At 44.8% G+C, this 23,914-nt stretch overlaps 1 protein-coding gene across 3 annotated transcripts; it reads left to right on the forward strand.

Moving 5' to 3' along the window:
* Window positions 1-581: 581 nt before the first annotated feature.
* On the forward strand, window positions 582-17,323 carry PGAP3 (post-GPI attachment to proteins phospholipase 3). 3 transcript variants are annotated; one of them, XM_061589459.1, is made up of 8 exons: window positions 587-913; window positions 3,714-3,811; window positions 5,806-5,928; window positions 7,181-7,243; window positions 8,216-8,277; window positions 10,513-10,649; window positions 11,910-12,114; window positions 13,578-17,323. In XM_061589459.1, exons 1-8 carry the CDS (start codon window positions 724-726, stop codon window positions 13,639-13,641), a joined length of 942 nt encoding a protein of 313 aa, XP_061445443.1. In that variant the 5' UTR covers window positions 587-723; the 3' UTR covers window positions 13,642-17,323. The 3 variants fall into 3 exon arrangements, 2 of the variants coding, with proteins under 2 accessions (XP_061445443.1, XP_061445442.1); XM_061589458.1 differs by having other exon boundaries at window positions 594-913; window positions 5,776-5,928; XR_009758396.1 differs by lacking the exons at window positions 11,910-12,114; window positions 13,578-17,323 and adding an exon at window positions 9,240-9,382 and having other exon boundaries at window positions 582-913; window positions 5,776-5,928; window positions 10,513-10,599.
* Window positions 17,324-23,914: the final 6,591 nt, after the last annotated feature.

Here is a 23,914-nt window from a genome sequence, read left to right on the forward strand (position 1 = left end):
CTTTGCTGATTTAAAAGCCAAGAAGGTGTTCGTTTAGGTTAGAGAAATGCAAGGAAAACATATTATGGTTCTTCGATCTGTTTATCAAACCGAGCCTCACCAACTTGTGAAATGGCAGCCTGCACATGACACCCTACATGGGTGTGTGTGCACGCACATGCTGCTGACACCCATGTGCACTCGAGATATCTGCTCTTACCCTCGGAGATTTAACTTCTAGAGACCGGGGGGGGGGGAGCTGAACGCTGTTGAATGACAATTCGAGCCACTTGCATTAACAAAGGAATTCTCAAGAGGCTACGGTTGGAGCGAATATTCACCAAGGATAGATTCCAAAGAGCAGGGCTTCTCCTTGGTAAACAGGGATAGCTAGAATAGCCATTTATTTTTTTTAAAAAAGGTAGAAGACGGCCACACCGCGGTTAATTGGACAAGACGCGATTTTCGTGTTTGTAGTGCTTCAGGGGCGAGCAGCGATGAGGAATCTTTTCCCTGTTGATTTTCTGCTTCTCTGTGGAATGGGAAGTTTCACCTCAAAATTCTCTCAGATCTCGAAGTGGGACCGACAACTACATTTCCCACAATCCTCTGTCCCTTGAGGCCATGGCGGAACCTTTGAGCATACACCTCGAGTTTCCCTAACTCTATGGGTTTTCCAGCTAGTAAAAAGGAATATTTCCGGTGTAAACCAGAAGTGTTGCTTATAGCCTCCCTGGAGGCGGGATGGCGGCTCGGACCGCGCTGCTGCTTTTACTGGGGGTGACGGGAGCCGGCCCGGTCCCCACACAGGGTTCGCGGGGGGACCGGGAGCCCGTCTATCGAGACTGCTTGACTCATTGCGAGAGGCGCAACTGCTCCGGGGCCGGGCTGCGGCACTTCCGTTCCCAGCAGCCGCTCTATATGAGCCTCACAGGTACTAAAAGCCTCCCAGCCACCCTAACCAAGGGAGGGCCACGCCCACAGTAAGGGACGAGGCGCTGGGGTCCACAGCATGGATTATTTTGCATAGCCACGCCCATAAAGAACGGTGCCCCATCTAGTTTTCTTCATAGGCACGATATATGCTTTACGGTGCCTCCTCCTTTCGCTCTTCCCCAATTACGGAGACTCTTTCCCGCCCCCTCCTTAGAACGCGTGGAAGGAAGTTGTCCTAGTGAGCGGAGTTTCTGAACATGTGCAAAGTGCATTTCCCACGTCAGTGGGTAACGAACTCTGGAAGTAGTGTCAATCTGATGTCGCACCTGACCCTCTAACAGTGCAATTCCATGCATGTTTACTTAGAAGTAAGTCCCATTGAGTGCGGTGGAATTTATTCTCAGATAAATGCGTATTTACGGCCTAAAGCCCCAAGCATGAGACTGTGCACAGCTGCTGTGCTATAGCATTAGTATCTTCCTTGGTGTAGTGGTTAGAGTGTTGGACTACAACCTGGGAGATCACTGTTCGAATCCCCACACAGCCATGAAGCTCACTGGGTAAACTTGGGCCAGTCACTGCCTCTCAGCCTCAGAGGAAGGCAATGGTAAACCACCTCTGAATACTGCTTACCATGAAAACCCTATTCATAGGGTAGCCATAAGTTGGGATCGACTTGAAGGCAGTCCATTGCCTCTGCCTATTGTGGCAAATAGGACTTTACTATACCTTGGAACCTGCCTCTGTGTATTAATGAATTAGTTAGTATACCACTTTATACTTCAAAATAAGCTTCTCTAAGCATTTTACAGTATTACAAGAAATCAAACATAATTACACATTTAAATCAATACAAAACAGTTGAAAAGATATTACTACTACTACTACTATTACTGCTACTACTACTAAGGGCTATTTATAACTTGCCTGTATTCAGCTGGTATAGCACAGTGGGGAGGAGAGCCTGGCTGGGAGTCCAGAGTATGTGAGTTCAAACCCTGCTTGTGTCTCCTGGGTGTAAAGGACCAGCTAAAGATCACCCCCTCAGTGAGTGACTCAGGCGTTACATGCCCTGCTAGCTGTGCAGCCGTGGGCAAGCTGCATAGTCCCAAGAAGCCCAGTTGTGCCCCAGCTTGCAGTTGCAGACAAGGAAGGGGCTGGCTTGTGCAGCTGTGGCAGGACTAGCCTCAAAAGGAGGCAATGGTAAACCTCCCCCAAATACCGTTTACCATGAAAACCCTATTCATAGGGTAGCCATAAGTTGGGATCAACTTGAAGGCAGTCCATTTCCATTTTGTAATCAAAAGATGTAGGGGTGGGTAACCATTCTCCATTCCTTAGGTAAACTATTCCTTAGACAACTATTTTTAATGTTTTTAAAGGATCTTTCTTCAGTGAGACTCTACGCATCAGCTAGCTCCTCCCATTGCTATAAACATCCCTGCAGGATTTATTTCTCCCAGGCTTCTTATGGGCTCAAAAGAGAACCAGCTGTGTGATTTATTGTTGTTCTCACTGCTAGGAATATGGTTCAACCCCTTATTTGCCCTCCAGGTTTCTTTGAAGTTATAGCCACTAAGTGGGAAGAAGCCAGAATTCTTTAATTACTAAGTTCCTTGTAGGTAGTATAAAGTGTGCTATCATTTACATGGCAGCTAGCTCCTGTGTATGTTTACTCAGAAGTAAACCTAGGTTCAATTAAATATAAAGGTAAAGGTGTCCCTGCACTTGTAGTGCGAGTCATTTCTGACTCTTAGGGTGATGTCTTGCGACGTTTACTAGGCAGACTGTATATATGGGGTGGGACTGCCAGTTCCGTCCCCGGCCTTTCTTTACCCCCAAGCATATGCCGGGTACTCATTTTACCCACCACAGATGGATGGAAGGCTGAATGGACCTCGACCCCTTTTACTGGAGATTTGACTTCCTCCTTCCGTCGGAATCAAACTCTGACCGTGAGCAGAGCTTTCGGCTGCGTCGATTACCACTCTGCACCACGGAGGATCTTCCAGTTAAATATACTCCCCAATTAATCAACCAGTGTTGTGTAGTGCCTGTAGGACTGGATAATCTCCACTTATCCTTGAAGCTTACTGGGTGATCTTGGGTTTGCTGTTATATCTCAGTCTAACCTACCACACAGGATTGTTGTGAAGATAAAATAGGTGAGGGGAAGAACCATGTATACCATGTTGAACTCCTTGGATTTAAAATAAACTAAGTGTGTATATATGATCAAAGCAGTTCCTCATCCTGCCTGTCTTCATCCTACCTGTCTCACTCAGAAAACCTCAAACATACATTTAATTCTGAGCAACCCATATGGCATGAGGATGGAACCTGTGGTCCTCCAGATATTTGGCTACAATTTTTCTCATCTCTGATTCTGGTTGGGGCCAATAGGAGCTGGACTCCAACAGCATCTGGAAACTACAGGTTCCGTGCCACTGTCTTATGAGCTATCAGATTATGGTTCTAACAGAGATACTATATTTGCATTTGTAGCTTTCCTGAACCCAAGCAGGGTTCAACATGTGCTTCATTTAAAAAACAAACAAGCTTGCTTTCTGAACCCTGTTCAATTTTGCCCACAAGAGGCTTGCCAGAAGAAAAACAAAATCCAAGTAACATGAATAAACTGGAGTCCCTTAAAATAAAACAAACTTGGCAAATCTGAGTCTCCCATTCCCATCCTGCACTTTTAAAATCATTTCACGGTGTTCTATTGCTTTGGGGCATTGGCCAAATCAATTCCCTTGCCCTAATTTTGATATGTTACCCTCCCGTCTGTATTTCAGGATGGACCTGCAGAGATGATTGTAAATACGAATGTATGTGGTTCACTGTGGGCCTTTACGTCCAGGAAGGATACAAAGTGCCTCAGTTTCATGGAAAGGTAAGCTATATTTGTAAAGCCAAGCTGGCTCACCTTCACAAATATACACACTTGCTTTGTAGCAGGTAAGACAATTTGCCCACTGAGCCCAGTATAGTCTACTCTGACTAGGAGTGCCTCTTCAGGGCCTTCAGCCGAGGTCTTTCTTGAGCTCTCCTGTATTATTATTTATTATTTATTTTATTCATTAAATTTATATCCCACCCTTCCTCCCAGAAGGAGCCCAGGGCAGCAAACAAAACACTAGAAACACTCTAAAACATTTTAAAAACAGACTTTAAAATATATTAAAACAAAAAATATTTAAAAACATCTTTTTTAAAAAAGCTTTAAAAACATATTACAAAGCAATTCCAACAAAGACACAGACTGGGATAAGGTCTCTACTTCAAGGGCTTGTTGAAAGAGGAATGTCTTCAGTAGGCACTGAACACATAACAGAGATGGTGCCTGCTTAATATTTAAGGGGAGGGAATTCCAAAGGGTAGATGCCACTACACTAAAGGTCCGCTTCCTATGTTGTTTGGAATGGACCTCCTGATAAGATGGTATCTGTAGGAGGCCCTCACCTGCATATCGTAGTGATCGACTAGGTATATAAGGGGTAAGACAATTTTTCAAGTATCCTGGTCCCAAGCTGTATAGAGCTTTATACACCAAAACCAGAACCTTAAACTTAGCCTGGTAGTTAATGGGCAGCCAGTGTACAAGATCCTTTTAACTGGAGATGCCAGGGATTGAACCTGGGACCTTCAGGATGCAGAGCATGTGCTCAGCCAGTGAACTGTAGCACCTTTACGCTAGAGAGTAGGGACATGTTCCTCTCTTGGTGGGTCTGCAGGGAGATACAGAACGTACAACCTTCCAGTGCCTCTGCAATGGTTCTGCAGTTTTACGCCCATGACCTCTCTTTGGCTGCCTTTCCCCCCATCTACCCCATACACCAGGATGTAGGGAAAGGGAGAAATCTGGTAAATAGCTGAAAACATTCCTAGGCAACCATAGCATGCTTTTTGTGTTCCCCTTCATAAAAATAACATCAGGCTTCCAGGCCCAAGAGGAAGAGATGAGGGTGGGGGTGTCCCTGAGAGCCAAACTAGCCATGACTTAGCTGTGTGAATGCAACTAAACATGCATGTACATAGCAGCCTTACGACCATACAGAGCTGAACTTTAACTCTTTCTCTTCCTGCCATGATCTGGACAATAATTGCCTTCCCAAAACTTTTTTCCCCATTTCAATGAAAGCTCCAATTGGCACCAAAGACCAGTTTAGGGGCAACGGGGCAAAAGGTTAAGGCTTCCCAACCCTCCAATTAGTCAGGGCCTGGATCCACTCTTGTACTTGCTATTTATTTATTTATTTAATTAATTAATTAATTAATTTAATTTAATTTATATACCACCCGAAGGCTCTCTGGGCGGTGTACATACAAGGTAAAAGCAAGGACAATATATAAATACAATAAATACCATAAACTCAAAAAACAAAAACACACAAACAATACATCCAATTCCTAATTGCATATATGGCATGGCATCACACCTAGTCAAGCGAGGGGGGGAAAAGAAGTCAGAGCTCACCTTTCCCACTTTCTTGTCTGTTACTTAGGTTTTGGGGACCACTCCTAATTTAATTTCTCCTACGTTGCCCCTCCCTCTATATATGTACATTCACACACACACAAAACAGGCATCCCAGTTTGGAATCCCTTAAGTCAGGGATAGCCAATGTGGTCTCCTCCAGATGTCGTTGGATTCCAACTCCCATCAGCCCCAGCCCTCATGGCCAGTGGTCAGGGATAATAGGAATCGGGGTCCAGCAACATCTGGAGGGCACCACGCTGGCTACCCTTGCCTTAAGCCATTCTGAAGAACTGTGTATACATTCTCATTTCTGGTTGATTGTTTCCTTCTTCTCCTCTTCCCTCCATTCACCCCACCCCACCCCACCCCACCCCCAGTGGCCCTTTTCCCGTTTCCTGTTTTTTCAGGAGCCTGCTTCTGCCTTTGCTTCATTCCTTAATGGACTTGCCAATTTAGTGATGCTGAACAGATACAAAGCTGCTGTCCCCCGTTCTTCTCCCATGTACAATACCTGCATCGCCTTTGCTTGGGTAAGTCATTGTTAAACGTTAGTTTGCCACTATCACAATGTGTGTGTGCCTTCATTTCCTTCTCTTCTACTTCAAGGAAGGAGAAAACTGGAGAGCACAAAAACAAGGAGGGCTTCCTGCTGCTTAAGGTCTTGATGGGAGGGCGGGAGGGCAGGAAACAGGTCATGCCAGCAAGGGGACTAGTGGAAGCACACGGCGCTGTACTCCTCAGTCCAAGCTGTTTCAAGGAATGCAGAGTGAAGGGAGGGAGTAAGGAGGGCATCTCTCATGGAGGACAAACCCAGACCGCTCTACCTGTGGCCTTGTGGGTACTTGGACAAAGGATTGTTGAATTAGCTGATATCTTTTCAGTGCTGTTTTTAGAATTATGTTTTGGAACAATGCTTAGGGGTGTTTTTTCCAGGCAGTTTGTTCTAGTTCATGTTTACTCTTGTAGAGAAGTTGAGTTCTGATTTGGAAGCCACCTTGACAGCAATTTGAGCAAAGTGGTGGGATAGAAATTATAGATAATGATGGAGAAATAGACTGCCTTCAAGTCAATCCCGACTTATGGCTACCCTATGAATAGGGTTTTCATGGTAAGCAGTATTCAGAGGGGGTTTACCATCACCTCCCTCTGAGGCTAATCCTCCCCAGCTGGCTAGGTCCTGCTCAGCTTGCCACAGCTGCACAAGCCAGCCCCTTCCTTGTCCGCAACTGCCAGCTGGGGGGCAATTGGGCTCCTTGGGACTATGCAGCTTGCCCACGGCTGCACAGGTGGCAGAGCACGTAACCACTGAGCCACTCACTGTGGGGGTGATCTTTAGCTGGCCCTTGACACCCAGCAGACATGAGTGAGGATTTGAACTCACAGACTCTGGACTCCCAGCCAGGCTCTCCTCCCCACGCTGATAATGATGATGGTGGTGGAGAGAAATTATAGATGATGATGAAAGCTAACATTTATATAGCACTTTTTGAGTGCTTCAAAGTGTTTCATGTACATTATTACAACAATCCAGTAAGCAAAGCCAGCATGATTTCCCCTACATTAAACATGGGGGAAGAGGGCTTTCTTCTGAATCAGTAGCCGCTCTAGGTTTGTTGGTTTAAGTACCATATGATAGTCACCCAGGTGCCTGGCAGAGTGGCTCATTTTTATATACTTCTGTGCTTTATGGTCAATCCCAGTTTTAACAACCTGATCTTGTAGAATGTGGTATTTTAAGGTTTTTCTTTCTTTCCCTTCTTCCTCACTCCCCCTCTCCTTTAGGTCTCTTTAAATGCCTGGTTCTGGTCTACAGTTTTCCATACTCGAGAAACAAATGTAACTGAGGTGAGCAATGTTGCTGTTGTGTCATGAAAACGATGATGCTTCGGGAAAATTTTGAACACATGGCAAAAACATCTCTAGCGTTATTATTTTAAAAAGAAAAGAAAAATAATGTAAATAGCAAAAAAAACCCACCTGATTTAATTGCAAGTAAATGCTACAGCTTGCATGACAGCACAATCCTATCCATGTATACTGAGAAGTAAATCCACTGAAATCAATAGAGTTTACTCTTAGTTAAGTGGGGTTAAGATTCCAGCCTGAGACTCTCTTTCACATAAGTGTGCTTAGGATCATAATCTTCTCAGGCTCAATGACCGTAGTTGTTGTTGTTTATTTCTGGTGCATCATAAATCTGGATGGCATTTCATAACAAAGAGCCCCAATCTAAAATTCAGTGAAGGGGAAGAGAGAAAAAGACAGGGGTAAACTGGGAATGAATATTTGTCTACATGTAGTTTGGCTTCTTTTCATTAGGGGCGGAAGATCTAATAGGCTGCCCCAAACATTTTATATCTCATATTTCCTCCAAGGAAGTCAAGACAGAGTTCATGGTCCATCCCCCCCATTTTATCCTGTGAGGTAGGCTAGGTTGAAAGTAAATGACCGGCCCAAGCTTTATGAATGAGTGAATCTTGGTCTCCCCAGCCCTTGTCCAGGACGGTGACAGTTACTTAAAAAAAGAAGAAGAGTGCTTGTAATAAGTGGATTTTGAGGAAGGATAAGACGACATCACCAAGATGAAGCATTCCTGGAATGCTCTAGCCATACCTGGAAACAGCCAGGTGTCAAAATAGTCCAAACAGGTTGCTGAGAATTTGCAGATCATAATCATGGGAGAAAGAAAGAAAAAAAATATGAAGTTTCATGTTACTTGAGAAAAGGCAGGAATCAGCATGAATAATATGGAGGTTTTTTTAAAGAGCACTGACTGAGAACTGGCCCAGATCTCTTACTAAATTTCTCTTCCTGCAGAAAATGGATTATTTCTGTGCATCAGCAGTCATCCTCCATTCTGTATACTTGTGTTGTGTCAGGTGAGTTTATCTCCTTCTAAGCCCTGGCAGATCAGTTGAAAGGCCCACTTAGTTCAACGTTCTGTTACCCACAGTGGCCAACCCACAGATGCCTATGGGATGACCACAGACAAGACATGAACACAATACACTTGCCTGCTTGTGAATTTATCTAAATCCCTTTTAAAGCAGTTTAAACTTAGGTCACCATTACTACATCTTGTCTATAGCAAGAGTAGCCAATGTGGTGCCCTCCAGATGTTTGTTGGACTACGCTTCTCATCTTCACTGACCATTGACCATGCTGGCTGGGGCTGATAGGAGTTGGAGTCCAACAGCCCCTGGAAGGCAGTATGTTGGCTATTCCTTGTCCACAGTGACTATCTGAAGCTCTGCAAGGCTTCAGACAGTCATCATTTCTAGCCCTATCTGGAGTTGCTGGAGATTGAACCTGGGGCCTTTTGCATGCAAAGCATGTTTTATCACTGAGCAACATCCCAGAGAATATTCATACTTACAGTAGGATATAAATAAGTAAAATTAAACCACAGCAGTTCAGCGGTGTCAACTGTGTAAGCAGAATACAATTCAGCCAAGGTGTGTTTGTACTCTAACTTTTACCTGATCTGTCTTCAAAAAGAGAACAAGTAGCTGGTGAAGGCCACTCCTAATGTCCTGTGCCCAACTGAAGTCATTTAAATGAAATACTGACCTTGAAATAGCCCTTCAGCAAGTATCTTGGAATGCTTTTCATCTTGGTCATTGCCAGGGGGCACTACTTTTCTAGAGGAATGTTGCCAGGTCATGGCCTGGAGTCCCATTTCGCTCAGCATTCGTAACCCCCAAGACTGGCTGGTTATATATTCCTCATATAACCAGGTAATGAGCACACCTGGTTTGCACACATCACCTTCCCCAGCTTTAAAATGTGTAAGCCCACAAGGCCCTCTCTCATCCTCTCCTTTGTATGTACACTTTCACAGTTCTCATAGTTGGCTCTTATTCTAAAGCTGAACAACAGCGAAAGAACAGGTCAGAACCTCAAGAGGAAATGTTTGTGGACAAGAAATGTACGAACAGAGGAAGAACCCAAGGACAAAGCCAAACAAAATGTAGAGAACTGCAAGTAAGGAGGGCTATACAGCAGTCCGCTGCCTGGAATAACGCCAGACTTTCTGTTATAGTAGTAACCAATCAGTGTTCTCAATCAGGCAAGCAGAAAATGCCGTTGTTTTCTGACCATTCAAGTTTTATTATTAGTATTAGTATTATCATCTTTATTTATACCCTGCCCTTTTTCCAAACTGGAACTCAAGGCGGCTTCCAGATAAAAGTAAGTACATATCATTAAGAACATATAAACATATAAAGCATATAAACATATAAAAATCAGCATTAAAACAGAATTAAACTATTAAGATGTTAAAACCAATTAGCCGTACACTTAAAATACTGCAACCCAGTTTAAGAGTATACAAGTAAAACAATAACATACAGTACCCTCTTCAGCCACTACCCTAAAAGCCTTCAGTTCCAAAAGCCTGCTAGAAGAAAAAAGTCTTTAGCTGTCGGCGGAAGGACTGCACAGAGGAGGCCATTCTTGCCTCCCTAGGGAGGGAGTTCCAGAGCCTAGGGGAAGCCACCGAAAAGGCCCTGTCTCGTGTCCCCACCAGTCGCACTTGTGAAGATGTTGGGATTACGAGAAGGGTCTCTCCTGAAGATCTCAGGGTCCAGGCAGGTTCATATAGGGAGATACGGTCTGACAGATATCCTGGACCTAAGCCGTATAGGGCATTATAGGTCATAACCAGCACTTTGAATTGTGTCCGGAAACAGATTGGCAGCCAATGGAGCTGGTGCAGCAGGGGAGTTGTATGATCCCTGTAACCAGCCCCAGTTAACATTCTGGCTGCAGCTCATTGCACCAACTGAAGTTTCCGAACAGTCTTCAGAGGCAGCCCCACGTAGAGCGTGTTACAGTAGTCTAAGCGGGATGTAACTAAGTTTCTGGGTAGAAGGATTGGCCTTCACAGCACATTTGCACTTCTAAGCCAAGAATGGGAAACCAGATGCTGTTGGACTCTAATTTCCATAATTCTTGCCCATTGGCCTGGCTCGGGCTGATGGGAGTTGGAGTTCAACAACATCTGGAGGGCCACAGGTTCCCCATCTCTGGGATATGCTGAGAGGCCGGGTGCAGCCCACTTGCTAGCCATCCTTAGGAGTTTCTTCAGCACTATCTGCTTTTTGTTGCAGGACCCTGGGTCTGAAACGTCCAGCCTTTGCCATCGTCGTTGGGGTTTTCTTGCTCCTTTTCTTGGCCTGCCACGTCTCATATCTGACACTTGTCCGCTTTGACTATGGTTACAATATGGCTGCCAATGTGGTAATAGGTGAGGCCTGATAGAGCAATGTTCTCCCCAGCTCCTCTTTTTTTGCCAGACATGGATTGATATGAACAGTGGGGACTGGTATTGGTTGGTGTGGAGGTGTGGCCTAGCAGATAAACCTTGTACAGCATTCTGCTTGAATCCCCCAACCTCTCTAAATGGAGGCATTCAAGCAAGGCAGGCACACACCTTCACATACACACATGATATATGTATGAGTGTGTGTGTGACTTATCTCAATTCCTCTAAACTGAAATATATAAGAAAGGTGTGTGCCCGCCTTGTTCTGTTGCTACTGTTTGTGTGAGATACTTTCCACTGGGAATGACTCAGCCTCTGTATCGGTTACTTTGAAGCTGCGGTATAAGCTAATGCCGGAATATCTAGCACTCCTTGCTGGATTCCCTTGAGCTAGAAAGTCACCAAGAGAAAGCAATTCAAATTTTCTTAGAGCCAAACTAGTGTGATTGCAGTCATACCCAGATCCATAGGGGAGCTTGTATTCTCCAACCCGCAGTCCCTGTTGTCAGTTTTTAGAGGTGGCTGGACAGAAGAAGGCTCTTGAGATGAAGCCTGAAAAGTAGCAGGCGATATGGTACTCCTCTAGGAGACATAGCCCTTTTTTCAAACCTTACACCAGGTCTGTTTAATCCAGAAGGTTTATGGGGTCAGCTGATTGCACAGGTCCAATGTTGCATGAACCTTGTTTCTTTCTGCAACTAAGAGGCCTCTGAGGTTTGAGCATGTGCGATTCATGGTAGGTTACTAGACTACGTTCAAGCCTTGGGCTCTGCAGTTCTTGATTCAAGTCAGATGATCTCTGATAAGCCCTTCTCTCTGCCTGACTACAGAATGGCATTAGAGTGACCATTTCCCATCGTTCTGTTTTTCTTCTCTCACCTGAGCAAAGAATTATTTTGTGGAGACACGTAGCAGCTCATCCTAAAAATAAGCAGAAGGGGCTTTATGGCCCAATTAGAGTTTGGAAGCGGAGCCACAACCTGCAACTTCCTGGATTTTTCTAGTTTCCCTCAAGTTTTTTCTGCTGATGATTTTGTGTATATGTGAGGGGAGAATACTCCTGTGAACTCCTGACCTTTTTTGGGATTTGGTCCTAAGGAGGAAGCAGTCTGGTCCAGACCTCCCAGTGGCACTGGTATGTCAACATGTGCATACGTGTGCATAAGTGATCTAACTACTATAGTGATCTGTGACTACCAAGTAATGGTACTGATATTTTCCTCTTTCTACTGTACCTTGTAGGCCTCCTCAATCTCCTCTGGTGGCTGGGTTGGTGCATGAGAAACCAGCAACGTCTGCCTTATGTCTGGAAGTGTGTGGCAGTTGTGCTGCTTCTCCAAGCTTTGGCCCTCCTGGAGCTCCTGGACTTCCCGCCACTCTTTTGGGTCTTTGATGCCCATGCCATCTGGCACATCAGCACCATCCCGGTCAATATCCTTTTCTACAGGTCAGCCAAGTTTGCTTGCCTCACCTTTGTGTTTGTGTGTGTGCCTTCTGCCATTTGATCTCTGTCTTGCTGCCTGCAAGATATGATGATGACTCATTTTATTTCTGCCTTCCCCAACTTGGTGCCCTCCAGATGTTTTGGACTACAATGCCCATCAGCCCAACATAACTGTGCTGGCTAGGGCTGATGGGAGTTGTAGTCCAAACTATCTGGAGGTTGCCATGTTAGGGAAGGCTGCCTTATTTAGATGGCTTTAGGAAAGGATCTGGTGAATTCATGGAGGATGTAGGTCTATCAACAGCTGCTAGCCATAATAACAAAGAATGGAAGTTCCATGTTCAGGGGCAATGTACCCCTAAATATGATATGGTGGGGACAAACAGGAGAAGACCACCATCTACAGCAGGCATGGGGAAACTGTGCTCCTCCAGATGTTGGGACTTCAACTCCCATCAATCTCAGCTAGCATGGCAAATCGTCAGTGATTATAGGAGTTGTAGTCTCAACAGCAGTATCTGGAGGGCCACAGGTTTACCACCACTGATCTACAATGAGTGTGAGGAATCTTTGACCCTCCAGATGTTGCTGAAGTACAACTCCCATCACCCCAAAGGTTCCCCACTCCTGATCTACAGCATACTAAACCTCAGAAGCTAGTACATATTGGAATCTGTGGCCTGCAGCCAATCCCATGTTAAACTGGAGCTCATTTAATATATCTTCATTAAATAAAATGACATGTAGCCTTTTGGCTGGAGCAGAAAGTGTGTGCATTCATTCATTCATTCATTTGGGCTCCGTATTAGTCACTTTTCAGGGCCAAACCCTCACAAAACAATGCACAGAGAGAAATAAAAACAATAGAACCTCAGGCAGAGTATGAACACTGAGTGGGTACAAACAAACAAATAAGAGATACTGAATTAGATCACCAAAATTCTCTTGCGAAGGCAGTAGTAAAAAGTTAAGTTTTTAAGGTCGTCTTGAGCACCTGAACTGAAGGGGCCAAACAAATACTAACTGAAAGAGAGTTCCACAACTGACAGGCCAGCACTGAAAAGGACCTGTTTCATGTGCTCGCCAACTTAATCAGTTTCACTCTTGGGCACACAAGCAAGTCATCAGATGTGGATCTTAGGTTGTAGGCAGGGTGATACGGGTGCAGGTGGTTGTTACGTCCGCCATGTAGTTCAGGTAGCTCCTATTTCTGGAGGCTTACATTTCAAGGTTTCATCTGCATCCTGTGATTGTGGACATATGAAGGGTTGGAATATGGTGGATGGAGTTAGAGTTGAAGCAAGGTTAGAGGCAGATACATCACCAGTTATTTGGCCCAGGGTGCAGGTTCTACGGATTGAAAAGACCAATGGATAAATTTGAGATCTAGGCCTATTGGGTAACCTAGTCCATCACTTCACTTGCCAATTGCTCTAGTAACATTCTTGTTCCTCTTCTCCTTGCAGTTTCCTCGTTGATGACAGCCTCTATCTTTTGAAGGCCAACTCTGGCATTCTTAAAATAGACTAAAGCGTTTGATGGAACGTCGCTTGGAGAAGGGCACTGACCTATACAGGAGACACCAGTAGATTATTTCCAGCATCTGAGGAGTGTGCTATCCTAGGCCTACTTTATTGTGAGAATCAGTGACAATTTGCACTTACTGTCCTTGCACTTCCCAAGCATTCACATCTGGATTCTGTTGCCATGGTGTTATAAACTGTCTGCCTTTGTCCTGGATGTATCAGGATACATATATCTTGCCTCTCCTGGAACTTTTTAATTCTCCTTGTTGCCTTCCCAACTCTTCTCATGGGGAGAACAGGAACACGTTTGCTCTTTGCTTGTTTTATTCAATTCCTTTTTTAAAATTTTATTTTATTTATTATTTTCAAGCAGCTCCGTGGTATACGTTAGATCTCCTGTTGCTAAAGGAACTTCAAAAGCCACATGAAAGATGGTGATAGCAACTTCTCAAACCAGAATTTTCAGAAGCCTTGTTCATGCTGTAATGTGCCATGGGTGAATTGAAGCTTCAAATGTTTCAGAAAAGCAGCCCTATTCTGCTGCTTCATTGGCAGGTTGCCTTTTGTTCTACTTTGCTAGCCCATCAGGTAAATCATCTCTATGAACTCTACTTCCCCACCTCTACTGATAAAAACAGAAGATAATATTCCCAGTTGTGGTGACTTCTGGGTGTGCTGGGAATTGTGCTAGGCTCAACCTTCCTAGAAGATATGTCCTCTCATCTTGAAGTTTTGCACATGTACATCCAGGTTATAAGTACTCCTTGTCAGCATGGGCACTCTCTACATGCTCAGATGAACTTGCAAGCCCTGTCATTAAAAACTAGGTCTGGGACTGGTCATGGCTCAAATTAAATCTGAGCTGAGTGGAGAAATCTTAAGGATTTTTTTAAAAGAATTTATGTGATTGGGATGAATCACTTTTCATCATGAAGACTATTCCTACAAGTCTGTGGAAGCTATTTGCATCTGTTCAAACTGATATGTGATTTAGAGGGGAAATAAATAGCATTTCTCCTTTCCCTTGACACATCTCTGTTTTTAAAATAGTAATTCAGATACAGTAGACTGGAATGTGTGTGTATATATATAAAACAAGAGACACACAGACAGAGACTTGTCTTGCCATGTCGAAACCAGAGTTCCATCCTGTCCAGTGCCCTTAGGAACCTTAGCTTAATGGGACGAAGCATCCACAGCTGTTTGTCCTCAGTATCTCTGAAATGTACTGTCTCAGGTTCCAGTTTAGGCTACTGATTGCTGGACTAATCAAGCCCCTATGGATTCTGAGGCAGGCCATTTGTTCAGCCTAGAGGTCTCTCTACCATTGGTGTTACTCTGTCTTCCTTCTGTCTTTTGGAAAGACTTGAAGTTAAAGAAGATAACCTGAGCTAGGGCTGAAAATAAGCTGCTTCAATATTTCTGGCAAGGACTAATGATTTTGTGCACCTTCCCAGAGACGGGGCCCAAGTCCTCATGGCTCATAGTATTTACACACCTTTGCAGCCTTGAAATGGCATCAAACTTGGCATTACTCTGTACAAGCATTGGGGTGTGGCACGTTCAGCAAGATGAGCATGAGCATTTAAGCATTTCTCTTTGCTGGAAAAATCTGCAGGGAGCAGGAGGAGGCCGAAAGTGCCTTTTGTGTGCAATGAGTGCCAAAGGGTTCTTCAGAAAGTGACCCAAGACAAGAAAAGAGCCAAAGTTAAAAGGACAAGGCAGCCTGGCTTGCTGATGTAGGTGTTGTTATTTCAATCAGCCACCAGGTGGCAATGGATGCCAATTCACCAGTGGCTTGGAAGGTGCATTGATTTAATGTGCCCCCATTCCAACATTTGAGATAGTTTGAAAACTGCTGCATTAAAATAAAGAATAAAGCTATCTTTTGGGGAAATGTGTTCTTTTAAAAACAAAATTTCTAGGGATTTCTCAAAGATAATATGGGTGACAGCAGCAAAACTTCCGTGAAATACAGCATCACCCCTCATCCTTTGCAATATGTAGTTGGCATGGGGGAATTGGGTATGTCCTTTGTTGCACACCTCCCCTCAGTAAAACTGAGTATGTGCTCAACAGACTCTTCAACAATGTACTGAGGGTCTTTAGCAGATGGGGCAATAGGAAAAGGGTTTGGGAGAAAAACACTGCCATAGTGGGTCAAATTTCACCTACAAATTTTCACTTTATAGCCCAGCAAGAAAAAGGGCTGGGAGGATTCACTTTCATCTTGACTGTTTCTCCTGTTCCATGGATCCTATGCCTTTTAACAGCTGCATGGCAGGCAGAAATTCAGCTGGTGAAGCATTTTCCATTGGAGCATCTCAATATCAGGAAACTTGGGGCCTCCTTAAGTTCTGCCTGTTGCACACCTGTTAAAAGCATAGCAGCCTAGACAAGAAAAATGGGGGCAAATCCTTCTGTCCAAATGCATGGCATAAGGACATAAAGGAGAACCCTGCTAGATCAGGCCAAAGGCCCATATAGTTCAGCAGCAGTGGCTAATGACCATTGGAATTGGTACAGCAGTAGGTAAGGAGGGCAATAGCAGGTAGAGCCAGAGCCAACTAATTCTAGTCTTGCCCCCATCCTCCTCCCTGCTGAGTTCTACAAGGGCCATGCTGAGACTGAGGAGGAAGCTGTTAAGCAGCTCTATACCATGATCTGGTTTCAAATAAGGCAGGCAAGGGGTTGGCTGAAGGAAGACTGATGGAGTAACCTCCACTGTATCCAGTGTTCTGTAGTCCTGTTTTCTCAGTAGCCAACCATATGACTATGGAAAGTGCGCATGCAGAACATGAGCACAACAGTACGCTCCCCACTTTTGCTCCCCGACAACCAGTATTCAGAGGCATCATCAAAAATGGCTGGTAGCAATTGAGAGCTGTCTCTTCCATAAATCTGCTTAATCCCATTTTAATGGCAGAAATTACCCACCCCAACAAACATAGATTAACCCCCTCTACAAAACCCACAGTGTGCCCAGCATACAAAAACTGGAGTAGGCAGGCAATACTGCACCCTGTTAGTTGGCAGAACAAAGAACAGAAAACTAAATTAAGCTGATTTAAGTGATGCTATAAGGGGTGCCCAGTAATTGGTTGGGACTACTTTTTAGTTGCCAGGTGCTGAGAAGAGCCCTGTGCCTGTAGCAGTCTTGGCTGGGATATTATCTATTTATGGTTAGATTGGAAACAATGGCCTGATTCTCATGACATGGTAAACCAACATAAGCTTCAGGATGCAATAGCCCCAAGGAATCATGTAGCCCAGGTGCGAGGAGCCTTTGGCCCTCCAGATGTTGCTGAGCTACTATTCCCATCAGCCACAGCAAGCATGGCCAATGCCTGGGGATGATGGGAGTTGTAGTTTAGCAACATCTGGAGGGCCAAACATCCCCCACACTTCCTGCCATGTCTTTAAGATGCTATTACTCTTTATTGTTTTTGCGGAAGCAGACTGAAATGATTACCCCTCCAGAAAGAACAAGGGGAATCTGAGTAAATGGCCCAAGAGTGGGGCTTTGGCACCCTACATATCTTCATGCTCCTCCCCATGTATTCAAGAAGCAGAATCAGTCTGCATGCACATTTTACATAAATTATACATGCTGCACTATTGGACGTTTTTTGTCAAGGCAAATGAGGATTTATTTCTGTAAAATAAAAAGAAGGATTTGTGAACCACCTATGGAAAATGTTATGTAGCTCACCACTGTGTTTCTATATGTTTATGTATATATACACACTAAGGGCTGCAATCCCTGCTCACTTTGCTTCACTCTCCCATCACGCCACATAACTCCCTTGGCCAAACCAACCACCCCCTTAAAACTCACTCAAACCATCCCTACCCCCACTCCTTTGTCAATCTCTCCTCTGTCCCCAGGCCTTGCCAAACTCACCCTTCTCTTAGACCTGGCCAAGCCTCTCCCTACCAAAGGTTGCCAAGCGCTGTCCTTTCCCCCTTCTTATAAGTTGCCAATCCTCCTCCCCACCCTTTAAACTTTTTCCCACAAGGAGAAGGGAAGCAGAGGAGGTCAGTCGAGGCAAGCAGTCAGGACAGGCTGGGGCAGCTCCTCAGCAACTGTCATGCTCTTCTGCTGCTTCCCTCCTTGCCCTCCACTGCTAAAGCTGAAACAGTAGCAATGGCACAGCAGGACAGTTGCTGAGTAGTTGCCCTGACCTGTCCTGACTATTCCTCTTTGGCTTGCCTGGGGTGCCCACCTGCCACCACTTTGCTCACCTGCCCGTCTGTTGCCCATCATGGCCCTCCAGCCTTACTGGCACACTCTCCCACTTCTTTTCCCTGTTTGCTTATCTGCCATGTGACGACAGCCTTAGACAAATATTATATAGTAAGATACCAGAAGTGCAAAAGTTTTTAAAAGTAGAGCCACACATATCAGGGAAGAGAAGAAATGCTGTTCTTGTTGGTTTCTTACTGTCTTGACTAACTTTTAGATTCAGCCCTGCCTGATAAGAAGAGGAAATGCTGGGAACAGGCCTACCACTTTAGAGCACCGTTATGAGGCAAGGGAACTGACTGAACTGGAGAATTAACAATTAGCAGCCAGATCTCCCCCAAAGCAGTACATACTGGAGGGGGACCAGTCTGCTTTCTGCCCTCTTCTCCACCCAGGTGCCAGTTGCCAGCTCCAGTATCTATTGACCAGCTATAGTTTTTTGCGTGCTTTATATTGCATTGTATCCACCTTCTAGCTAGATGTGTGTACTGGATTAACAGTAATCCACCCCCTGCTTTCAAAGAACTGTACATTCCAGAAGCTTTGCCAGTCCTTTGTGGCTGGGAGCTTGGAAAGTGGATGGATGAAGGTGATTGGTCAGAGCTTGTTGCCAAAGGCCATTGCGCTTCTCCTGAAGGTCAAGAAGGCATCTAAGGTCTGCTTTGCACATACCCTTTAGGATAGGTAGGGCAGGTGCACTACTGGATCCTCAGTGGAGGGGCAGATCAGAGCACATGCTTTGCCTGCAGAAAGTGCCAAGTTCACTCACATTGGAAGCACTTGATGGGAAAGATAGAAAGAGTGCAGCTGCCAGTCAAAACAGATGATATTGGGCTAGATGGACTTGTTAGTGAGCTGGATGGTTTGACCTGGTATGAGGTAGCTTCCTATGTTCCTACCCATGTGGCTGATAGCTCTTTTGGGGTTTTTTAATATGCTGCCAAACCTTCTTGTGGCTGCATGGGGGTGCTATTGCTATTGTTTTGTTGTTGTTGATTGTTATGTTTTGATAGTGTGTTTTATTTGTTTTTGTTTTAACATTGTGTAAGCTGCTAAGGGACCTTTGGGTATCAAGCGACTAATAAATCTAATCGTTATTGTTATTATTGCTAATAGCAACAGCAACAACTCATTTTCAAGGCTGAGCAAAGCTACATTTTGCAAACAAAAGCAATTTTATTAAGCATGTTTGTTTATTGTTCGTTTATACTCAGATAAACCATTCATCCATCTAGCTCAGTATTATCTATACCAGGTGTGGGGAACCTTTCACCCTCCAAATGTTGCTGAACTACAACTCCCATCATCCCTGATCATTGGCCATGCTGGCTGGAGCTAATGGGAGCTGTAGTTCAGCAGCATCGAGAGTCAAAGTTTCCTTACACCTGATGTATACCGAGTGGCAGCGGCTCCCCAGGATTTCAGACAGAGGTATTTCCCATCCCTACCTGGAGATTCTGGGAATTGAACCCAGGACCTTCTGCATGCAAAGCAGATAGTCTAATATTGTGCTATAGACGTGCTTAAACTTGGGAGGTAAGAGTGTTCTAATGTATTTAAAAGAGGCTAGGATGGTCTCCCTTTAGAAATGTTGCTGAACAAAGAAGAATCTAATTTATGAGGAAAAAAATAAATATGAAAATGAAAGATGTTTCAGCAAGCTAACAGATAGAACACCAGGTGCCTCCAAGTTCGGAAGAAATATCAAGACTGAGGAAGAGCAATGGCTAAGGTCAAGGTAACAGTAACCCCCTCTTTATAACATTACTTGCTGCTAGCTTAAAGGTCACCAATAGAGAGGTATCCAGTCTAGGAGTTAGCAGAGTTAGAGTGTGTGAGTGTGGGTATTAGGTAGGTAGAGAGCAGAGCTTGGAAAAGTTACTTTTTTGAACTACAACTCCCATCAGCCCCAGCCAGCATGGCTACTGGATTGGGCTGATGGGAGTTGTAGTTCAAAAAAAGTAACTTTTCCAAGCTCTGGTAGAGAGCAGAGGGGTTGGGGGTTGGTTTGTTTTTTGAAAGAATGTATATTTCCAGAGACAACCTTCATAATGTTAAAAATGTAGGTAGGATTTCTTTTGCCTTTCATTTATATTTTGGGATGACGACCCAGGGTCCCCCATGTGTCCTTGGTCCCTTGGAGGTCGCTGGGCCAGTCGCTCCACTGCTCGGCTGAGTCCAGGCTTCCCTTCACGGTCCACATCTCCTGAACTACAGAGACCAGGAGAACTCTCCCCCTATAGTCTCATTTGGGTTTGTCACCAGAAGACACATGGAGTGAGATATATTTCCCTTATAACCAGGGCCCAGATAGCTCAAACAGTATCAAACATGTATTTATTTCCACAAAATAATAGATGGAACATGTAGTTCTTTCATACAGAATAGTAAAATAAGTGTTCTTATATCCTAACTTAAGCTAGCTGACTTCCCTTCTGAAGAAATCCTCCAGACTTCCCCCCCCCTGCGTTTCCATTCTCCCTCCTGTCTCATTCTCTCTACCCCTTCCATTTTTCATCTCTCCAACTGTCGTTCTCAACAGATACTCTTCCCCTGCCTGTCAGTCACTCTGGCTCCAATCAAGTTTCATCTTCTCTTACACCTTGATGTTTGCAGGATACACCTAGGGGGTTTCCTCTCTCTCTACGGAGGACAGGGTTATCTTAAAAAGATTCTGCTGTCTGTAAATGCTGTAAATGCTTTCCTTTTCTTTGGAGGAAAATTGTGGTGGTTGGGACCAGAGGCTGAAATGGCTTTAAATTCAAACTGAATTGAATTTTTCCACCATCCGTACTCTCAGGACGTTATGGGAAATCAGGCCAGTTTTGCAGAGCTCAGGAAGATCCTTGCAATGGCACTTGAAGCCATCTTCAATTTGAGGTATATTGTGTTTTCAGCAGAGCTTGGAAAAGTTACTTTTTCGAAATACAACTCCCGTCAGCCCAATCCAGTGGCCATGCTGGCTGGGGCTGGTGGGAGTTGTAGTTCAAAAAAGTAACTTTTCCAAGCTCTGGTTTTCAGCAGGTGGTAGCGGTGGAGGATATTTATTCACAGCAATCAGGGATTGGCAGTGAGGGGGGCAATTATGTCAGGAAAGGGCAGTCAGTGCCTGGAAAACTGAGACTGAGAAGATATCTGCCAGAACAATCAAAATGGAGGGAAAAGGCACTGAGTGTCCAATCCTGAGCTTAACCAGGAGCCTAGGGGGCACAACGGAGCAAGGGAGCAGAATCTCCCTTTTTAACCCTTTTTATTTATTTATTATTATTATTATTATTTATTAAATTTATATACCGCCCGACTAGCGATAGCTCTCTGGGCGGTGAACATAAAATAGTATAAAAATACAATGAATAACAAAATAATATTAAAATACAATCAACAATACAATAAACATTATTAAAATTAGATCAATGTAACTTAAAATGCTTCAGAGAATAGGAAGGTTTTGACCTGGCGCCGGAAGGAAAGCAGAGTCGGCGCCAGGCGTACTTCCTCAGGGAGACTGTTCCATAGTTCGGGGGCCACCACTGAGAAGGCCCTAGATCTTGTCATCACCCTCCGGGCCTCCCTGTGAGTTGGAACCCGGAGGAGGGCCTTCATAGCAGAACGTAGTGCACGGGCCGGTTCATATCGGAAGAGGCGTTCCGCAAGGTATCGTGGTCCCGCACCGTATAAGGCTTTATAGGTTAATACCAACACTTTGAATCTAGCCCGGAAACATATTGGCAACCAGTGCAAGCTGGCCAGAACAGGTGTTATATGCTCGGACCGCTTGGTCCTTGTCAGCAATCTGGCCGCCGCATTTTGCACTAGTTGTAGCTTCCGAACTGTCTTCAAAGGTAGCCCTACGTAAAGCGCATTACAGTAATCCAAACGTGAGGTTACCAGAGCATGTACCACTGATGTAAGGTCCTCTTTACTCAAATAGGGACGTAGCTGGGCTACCAACCGAAGTTGGTAAAACGCATTCCTAACCACCGAGGCTACTTGAGCCTCAAGTGAGAGGGCAGAGTCTAAAAAGACTCCCAGACTACGAACCCGGTCCTTTAGGGGGAGTGTAACCCCGTCCAGGACAGGGTATATATCCACCATCCGATCATTTTAACCCTTTAAAAAAGTTTCTAACATTGTTTTGTTTTAATGTATTTTAAGGTCTGTTTTTATGATGTTTTAAAGTGTTTTTAGCGTTTCTGTTTGCCGCCCTGGGCTCTTGCTAGGAGGAAGGGTGGGATATCAATCAATCAATCAATCAATCAATCAATCAATAATACATCTCGCACTTTCCCCTCTATCCCTCAAGCAGAAGTTAACAAACACAACCTAAAGTATTTATTTTCTCTCTGCCCTTCCCTAAAGTTGTAGTATGGACAAGTTTGTTTTTCAGGTGGAATCTAAAACTGAGATACCTCATCCAGCATCAAAGCCAAGTTCAGGAGCTCCCTGTCACATTACCAAAGTAGTTCAGTTCATGAAGAATCAGAACACAGGGACAGACCACAGGTGAAAGAGGACTGTAGTTATAGGCAAATTCAAGTTTTGGAGTCTAGTATTCCTGGGGATCTCTCAAAAAAGGGTGAGACAATTAAATAGATTAAACTTCATTCATACCCAAAGAATAGTGAGGGCCAACAAAATAATAATTTTCAACAAAGATGGCTCCAAAAATATGAATGGTTAGAGTATTCTATGCTCCACACAAGTTTTTAACTTCTTAGTTACAGCATAAACTATTTGATTTGTTGTACACCTTTTGGTATCCCCTCATTCTTTGTATCTTTACCATCATTTGTTTAGACTAAATTTTCTGTTAACTTGACCTTTACATAGCTCATTATGGAAGTTAACACACACTGTGTATGGAGGTGGAGTGAGGGGGGAGGTCACTGCCTTTCCCTTCCCCTGGCGTGGCCCTCACATCCTCTCCACCAATGAGGGGGTGGGAGATTGGCTGGCAATATGTGCCTGACCCTGCAAAATGCCCCACCTAGAAATGTGGCTGCCCCACCTGACAAGCAAGGCTGGCTACAGGGATGAGTCAGACTCTGACCTAAAGTATGATCCCACCTTCATACAAAACATGCTGCTTCGTTCTGTTCTTACTGGACTACAGAGTGATAATATCCGGATCAGACTGCAGCTGTATTGAAATGTTAAGCAAGTCACAGATGATGTCTTGAAAATTTGAACACGGTTCTCAGTGAAGAGAGAAACCACAGAAATGGGCAATTAAGATGCATGCCAAAGCAGGGGAAATCACAATGCAACAGATGTAGAGCCTGACCCTGAAAGGGAACTAGCACCTTCAACCAAAATGAAGGGAAATTCCTTGCTGAATGAGGTAGAGGAACTGAAAGACATCCTTGAAGAAATTAAAAATATAAAAGCTGATATTAATCTTCAAGATTTACAGAATGCAAACCAAAGTGCTAATTATGAAAAAAGAGGAGACGCTGACAAAGTACCAAAGGAGGGGCTGCAGGCAGGGCCGGTGCCAGGCATGAGTGGGCCCTTGGGCACCAGCCTGGCCCGGCCCCCTGGCACCATAGCCCAACTCACCCAATACAGGTGGTGCAGGGCTAGTAAGCCCACTCGTGTGTCTCGCCTACCTCTCCTGCCCCTGTGAATGATGTGCACATTGCGTGTGCATGCCTACCATCAACCAAGATGGTGGGGGTGGTGTCAGCTCCTTATGGAAGCTTCTGCCGCCATCTTGGTTGATGGCAGGCATGCACACACAATGTGCACGTCATTCACAGGAACAGGAGAGGTAGGTGGGGCATGCAGGTGGGCTTATTGAAGCCTGCACTGACTGTATTGCTAGGGTGCCTGGGAGTTCCCTCTCCATGATCCACAACAGTATCAGAAGCTGACACTGCCGTGGATTGTGGAATGGAAGAGCTACCCTCCCATTCTAAGGAGGGGCCCTTCAGGGGCCCCTCTGGGCCACAGGGACCCTCAGCCAGGGCCCGACCTGGCTGCCCTCTGCTGCCAGCCCTGGCTGCAGGTCTTACCAACAGGCCAAAGGAGG

This window comes from Rhineura floridana, chromosome 11 (assembly GCF_030035675.1).
Source record: "Rhineura floridana isolate rRhiFlo1 chromosome 11, rRhiFlo1.hap2, whole genome shotgun sequence".
Taxonomy (NCBI): domain Eukaryota; kingdom Metazoa; phylum Chordata; class Lepidosauria; order Squamata; family Rhineuridae; genus Rhineura; species Rhineura floridana.